Genomic DNA, 6,760 nt, shown 5'->3' on the forward strand with positions numbered 1-6,760 from the left:
GGGACACGGCTAAAACCCGAAAGATAAAATGCAAATTTTATTTGCTTGACCGGTAGCAGAAAAATATATCTTCAGATACTTTGTATGCCATCTACTTATGTATAATAAGTACCACCTGCATTGCATCACCTATGTCATATCTACTATCATTTAAAACAATGCTTTTAGGACAACTGGCAAAGGGATATAAATAATAGGAATGCAGACAGACATCACACCTACGATGCACATACACACATCCGTGTACACGACCACTCTGAGCCTGCACGAGCCACAGCCTGGAGGAAGTGTGAGCAGCCCAGCCCCAAAGCCACATGCTTGGGTCTGGGGCCTGGGTTCACCTGCATGCGGGTCCCCCATCTATAAAATGGGAATGAGAAATCATGCAACCAGCCATCAGGGCTGGTGTGCCAGCCGTGGAGACAACCCCTGTCCCGGGCTCAGCACCAGGTCTTGTGGGCAGCGAGGGCCCACCAATGTTGAATGCTTTCCCAGCAAAGAGTTCTGGTAGCTGGCATTTTCGAAGGAGACATGTCCTTCCTCTGTATTGCAGGCTTAGTCCTGCTTTCGGGAGGGCTGCTTGAGGGAGGCAGGGCTCCCCTCCTTCCATGAGGCCAACAGGCTGCCCCGCTGGCGGGACCTGGATGGACCAAGAGAGTGCTGACAGACAGGCAGTGGGCACATCACCACCAGGGCTCATCTCTGGACTCGGGGACGAGGCACTTCACAACATTTGTGACAGCCTTCTCCCCTTTCTCAAAACAGTCACATCAACCCGAGGCGGATGAGTAACAGTGCTGTAGTTTGATGAAACATCAGGGTGTCTGAATCAGAAGCAAGCCAGTCTAAGTGGGTCTCTGAGATGGCTCTTTCTGTCCTGGTCTCCTGCCTGCCTTTACCGGCCCGGGGTTTTTCAGAGTCTGATAAAGCACAACCATGTAATTCCCAGTCGAGACAGTCAGCTTCCTTGGGTGTGTTTTTGTTGTTTACACAATTAGCCAATCATTGTCACCTAGTGGATCAGATTAGGTGTAATCCATACTAATGTTCAAATTAAGTCATGGAAAGCAATTAACTCTGCAAAAATGGGCTGGTGAAAAATGATAAGGTTGGTCAAATAGTTTCACTGTGCATAATTGTGTTTTTTAAAACACCCGTCTCCACACAGTAATTAAATCATTTACATTTCAAATGGAGTGAACCCACCTCCAATGCTTGTAATTGTGCACTCCCTAATCGTACACCTCACAGCGTAGCAGGGATCTATCAACCGCCTGCTATGGAGTGTCTGCTTCCTCAGAAAACCAGCTGGGTGGAACGTGCCCAAATAGAAGCTTACTGCCTGCTCAGAAGAAGCAAGAAAAGTGTGCTTTGCCCCATGTTGGCCCAAATTTGAATCCCCCCCCCCCCCCGCTCTTCCCTTCTTTCTGCCTTCTCTCCTGGATAGAAGAGCGCACGAGATTTCTTATGCAATTACGAACTATTCTGTCCACAGCATGAGATGCACTTACACTTCTGATCACATCATCTGCACCAGGGCCACGGTCAAAAACCTTGGGGCGACATTCATGGGATCAACTAGTATCTGACTTCACTGTTTGCATTTTATTAGCATCACTTTCAGCTCCAGGGAAGAAGCCCACCCGCCCGGCTAACTGTATGCCCAGTGCGTGGGCACCTTCCAGGCTGTGGCTGTCTAAGCAGCAAATCCTCAGATGGAGGTGGCCCTGAACCTGTCTTCGTACTCCTCAGAGTAGGACTCTTCAGGAGCTCTGGAGCAAACGCTTCAGGCGAGCAGGACCCCGTGAGTCTTCTTGCAAGGGAACTTTTCTGAAGGAGGAAGCCAGAAGACTGGAGTTCCTGTCTCTCCGGCCCCCGGGGGGTCTTCAGCTTGGAGCAAGAGGCTGTGCAAGTTAGTCTGTGGCAAAACCTTGCCTCTGGCTGGAAGTGGGGCTGAAATCACCTGGGAAGACCCGGGGCTGCCCGGGTGCCAGCCCCGTCTCATATTGTCCAAACGTGGAGGTTCATTTGCTGGGCCTCCAGCCGGGGGTTCCTGCCGTCCTGCAGGCCCAGGGGACACTTGAGCCCAGGAAACGGGTCTGGGGAGGACAGGATGTAGTCAATGCTGAACTTGATGCCCCTGGGCTCCTCCTTCCCCGGAGCGGCTGGGCTGGCGGGGGCCGGGGGCTGGCGGGGGCGGGGGGCTGGCTCCTGCGACCCCGGAGGCCCCTCGTTGCCCCCCGCGCGCGCCTCCCCGGCCCCTTCCCGCTTGGGGCCCCTGCGCCGCCTGCGCCGCCGGTAGTTGCCGTTCTCGAAGAGGTCCAGCAGCGACTCGCAGCCGCCTGCGAACGTCCAGTAGTTGCCCTTGCCTTTCTCGTGGCCCTCGGTCCGAGGCACCTGTGCGCAGGGAGGGGCTCCGCGAGGGGCTGGCTTTCTGGGCGCTCCCGCCCACCCCTCCCGGTCTGCGCGCTCTCCGAGGGCTCCGGGGCAGGCCCTGGATAGGTCCCTGTCCTTGCGGTGGGTGGCGTTGCTCAGGGAGCAAACTGGAGGCACCCCATTTGCTAAAAATGAACTTTCCAACAGCTGCTGCTGCAAGATCTGGCCCCGCCCCCTATGGGGCTGATTTGGCCCAGGAGCCCCCAAGCTTGGGACGGTCGCGGGCCCTTCGGGGAGCGGGATGGCAGTGGGGAGCTCACCTTGACGAAGCAGCTATTGAGGGACAGGTTGTGGCGGATGGAGTTTTGCCACGCGCGCTGGTTGGCTCGGTAGTAGGGGAACTTGCGCATGATGAAGTCGTAGATGCCGGACAGCGTCACCCTGCCCGAGGGGCTCTGCTGAATGGCCATGGCGATCAGCGCGATGTAGCTGCAAATAGGGGCGCGTCGGGCCACGCGGGGCGGTGGAGGGGACCACTCACGACTTGGGGGTCTGGAGTCCCCTCCGGGCAGCCCTTCCCTGCCCAGAGGCCGGCCCTCCAGAAGCGCGCTCCCTCGCCCCCAGGGCTCCGGGGGGTGTGGGAGGTGCACCCCGGAGGTCCCCGCTCCCCGCTTCTGCCCAGACCCAAGGAGCACATCTTCACACTTGGGAGTCTCCTCAAGGGGGTGGAGAGACATGCGGAGAAAGGAGGAACGGGTCCCTTCCCAGGGTACCCACCGCCCCCCGCTCCGGAGAAGAAAGCCCACCCTCCTCCGGGAGGCTCCTGGAGCAGGATCCTCGCAAGCCCCCAGGCTCCTACCACCGACCCCGCGGGCACCTGTACGCGGGCCGGGTGAGCCGCTTCTCCTCGTCGGAGCTGCCGGCTGGGTAGTCGTCGGCGTCGTAGTTGAAGCAATTGTAGGGATACTGCGAGCTGTCAAACATCTTGGCGCACCGGGTGCCTGCGGGGGGCCTCCGCGTCGCTGCCACCTCCTCCGCGCCGCCCGCCAGCCCGCCAGGTCTGTGCTGAAGTCCTCCCAGGCTCGGGCCGGCAGCGTCTGCACTGCGGGCTGCTCTACGCCCGAGCTGGGAGCCTGGGTTTCTGGGGTCCCCCGCCCGCGCCCACCCAGTTGTCTCGCATCCAATCCCAGCGCGGGGGAGGCCCCAGCCACCGGTAAAGCGGCCGAGGGAAGCAAGCGGGGCTCTCAGTGACCCGCTGACCGGCGGCGGACCGAGGAGGAGGGACCCGCGCGCTGGGTGGTCCGACGGGCGGGGCGCCACCCTGCCTCCCGCTCCCGCCCCGTGCGCGCCGCCGCGCTCTCTGCTCCCTGCGCGGGCCCCAGATTTCCAGGCAGAGTTGCTGGGTATCCCTCCCACCACCACCCCCCTCCACCCGCAAGCCAGAGCTAGGGCTCCTCGGGGGCTCCCTGCACTGGCGGATGTCTCCTCAGAGCTCACCGGCCTGTGCGCCCTCGGTGCCAGGGAGTCACTAGGTTTTTCCCGGGCACGGGATCCCAGAGTGGACTCTTGGGTTGCCAGAACAGAATCATGAGCCAGGCCACAGACAGGGCCAGGGCTGTCACCTCCTCCACCACCAGGCTGGGCCCCACCTCCTGCCCCTGAGCGGCAGGATCCGGGCAGGGTAGTCTGGGCCCAGCTGGCCTGTCCCTGCCTGGAGCACCGGATCAGAGCCGAGTCAGAGACAAAGCGGCCAGCATTTCCTCCAAGGCCCTGCATCCCAGAGGCACTGTCTCTTGTTGCCCAGAAGGGTGTCTCTTCCAGGGGTCCCAGCAAGGGGCTCAGGAGCTTGCTCTGTAAGGAAGCCCCTGAGTGCCTGGAGCACAGAGCTTTCGGTCCTGGAGGCAGGCTCAAGAGCTGAGCCACACTTTCCTGGTCCCTTCTAGCTCCAAGGCTGTGATTCCTTGTATGGGTAGATGCATGCAGGAAAGAAGATAAGGTATGGGAATTTTAGGAAAAAGAATGAGGTGGGATCTTGCCAGGTGTGGGGTGGTAGTGGTGAGGGGGGAGTTTGTTTCACGGTGGATGTGCTACCAAAGGCATTTCCATGAACAATTCCACAGAACTGTTTTTATTTTTTTTAAGATTTTATTTATTTATTTGAGAGAGAGAGAGAGAGAGATAGTGAGAGAGAGAGAGAGAGAGAGCGCAGAAGCAGGGAGGAGAGGGAGAAACAGCCTCCCCACTGAGCAGGGAGCCTGATGCGGGACTTGATCCCAGGACACCAGGATCATGACGTAAACCAAAGGCAGACACTTCATTGACTGAGCCACCTGGGTGCCCCAACTCTGCAGAATTTTGAACTGACCCATATGTGTGAATCTGCCTAAGGCCTGGAAGCCTGGATAGTCTTTCTCCAGAAAATTCTCCCTTCGAAGCAGGACCCTTTGCTCAGAAATGACCTGTGTTCAGTCCAGCCAGTTGGCTGCATGAGGGCTTGATGCTGCACACAGCCCATGGTGAAGAAGGGGGCAGCGCCCCTGCCAGCTCCCCGGGGGAGGCTGTGCAGTCGACCCTTCTGCAGGGGTGCTATGGCTGGCTTCTGTGGAGGGTCGGAAGCACAGTGGGGCTCAGAGACATTCACTGACTCTGCTGTTCTCTGTCAGATGTCAGTTATGCTCGCTGGACTGTGGGAACATAAGTGGTACAGTCCCCCTTGAAAACATTTTGGCACTTTCTTTAAAAACTAAACATGTGACCACAGTGTTAACCAGAAATCACACTCTGGGGCATTTATCCCTGAGAATTGGAAAGGTAAATTCATGCAAACACCTGTGCTCACATTCCCAAACTGAAACTCGCCTAAATGTCCTTACACGGGGAGACGGTTACATAGGTGTTGGTCCCCTCTACACCACGGGACACCTCAGCTATGCTAGGTGAATAACCACTAGTCCAGCAGCAGCCTAGATGGATCCCCAACTATGTAAGCACAGAAGCCAGCCTCAAAGGGTTACATAGAACACACTGCCATTTATAGGACACCCTTGAAAAGACAAAATGATAACATGAGGAACAGATTAGTGGTTTCCAGGGGTTAAGAGGAGGTGTGCGCAGGACGGAAGTGGAGGCGTCATGGGACCATGCACAAGGGCCCTTGTGGCCTTGCCTTGCTCTGCATGTCCTGACTGTGTCAGTGTCAAGGTCTTGGTCGTGAGATTATGTGTTAGAGTTTTGCAAGATGTCACTATAGGGGGAAGCTGGGTAAAGGGTATGTGGGATCTCTGTTTTCTTTCTTTCTTTTTTTTTTTTAAGATTTTATTTATTTATTCATGAGAGACACACAGAGAGAGAGAATGAGAGGCAGAGACACAGGCAGAGGGAGAAGCAGGCTCCATTCAGGGACCCCGATGCGGGACTCGATCCCGGGACTCCAGGATCATGCCCTGGGCCGAAGGCAGGTGCTAAACCGCTGAGCCACCCAGGGATCCCCCCCTCTGTTTTATTTCTTTTTTTTGAAGTTCTTTTTTTTTAATTTTTATTTATTTATGATAGTCACACAGAGAGAGAGAGAGAGAGAGGCAGAGACACAGGCAGAGGGAGAAGCAGGCTCCATGCACCGGGAGCCCGACGTGGGATTCGATCCCGGGTCTCCAGGATTGCGCCCTGGGCCAAAGGCAGGCGCTAAACCGCTGCGCCACCCAGGGATCCCCCCTCTGTTTTATTTCTTACAACTGTGTGGAATCTACAAGTATCTCAAAATAAAAAAGTTTAATTAAACTATCCTGCAGCGGGCTTGGAGACCTAGAGATGCCAAGCTGCGGGAGGGAGATTTGAGACAGAGCAGTCTGTGCCCAAGAGAGAATCCCATCAGCCCCACTCAGTGGGGGTTTTCTCTGCCTGATGTCCATGTCCTTGCGTGCTCCCCCGCCAGCCCCTCCCCTCCACGTCAAGCCTCTCGCTGTCTTCTCGGGAGAGCCTAGGTTCTGAGGCGTGTCCTCCCGCTGGTCAGGCAAAAGCGTGGGAGGAGATGTGGTGGCGACTGGCAGGGCTCCAGGCCCGCCTCTGTCCCCGTCAGTGAGGTCAGCCAGCACCAGGGGACCCCGTGCTCTGGGGATCTTGAAGCCTCTGTCACACAGATGGTGGAAAAGCAGGAAACAGCATGGCTACTTCACTTCAGCCCTCCACAGCTTTGGGAGACTGGCTCCGGGGGCCACCCCAAACCTGAGCCTCCAGAGCAGGGGAACCCTGAGCTGGAGTAGCCCGGAGACTTACCGCTCAGGGAGCCATCACCCCGAGGCCGGGTTATGCTGGGGCCACAGCAGTTCACACATCTGTGTGCGCCGCCCCATCCCCTGGAAATGGTCCCTTCCCTTGGAAAAGCCAC

The 6,760-nt window shown here is 57.3% G+C and overlaps 1 protein-coding gene across 1 annotated transcript; it reads right to left on the minus strand.

Annotated features, from left to right (window-relative positions):
- Positions 1 to 1,590: 1,590 nt before the first annotated feature.
- On the minus strand, positions 1,591 to 3,593 carry FOXL3 (forkhead box L3). Its single transcript, XM_025478534.3, has 3 exons — positions 3,254 to 3,593; positions 2,697 to 2,865; positions 1,591 to 2,397 (listed from the first exon to the last, which is right to left on the minus strand). Exons 1-3 carry the CDS (start codon positions 3,358 to 3,360, stop codon positions 2,002 to 2,004), a joined length of 672 nt encoding a protein of 223 aa, XP_025334319.1. The 5' UTR covers positions 3,361 to 3,593; the 3' UTR covers positions 1,591 to 2,001.
- Between the last annotated feature and the right edge of the window lie 3,167 nt (positions 3,594 to 6,760).

This window comes from Canis lupus, chromosome 6 (genome assembly GCF_003254725.2).
Source record: "Canis lupus dingo isolate Sandy chromosome 6, ASM325472v2, whole genome shotgun sequence".
Lineage (NCBI taxonomy): Eukaryota > Metazoa > Chordata > Mammalia > Carnivora > Canidae > Canis > Canis lupus.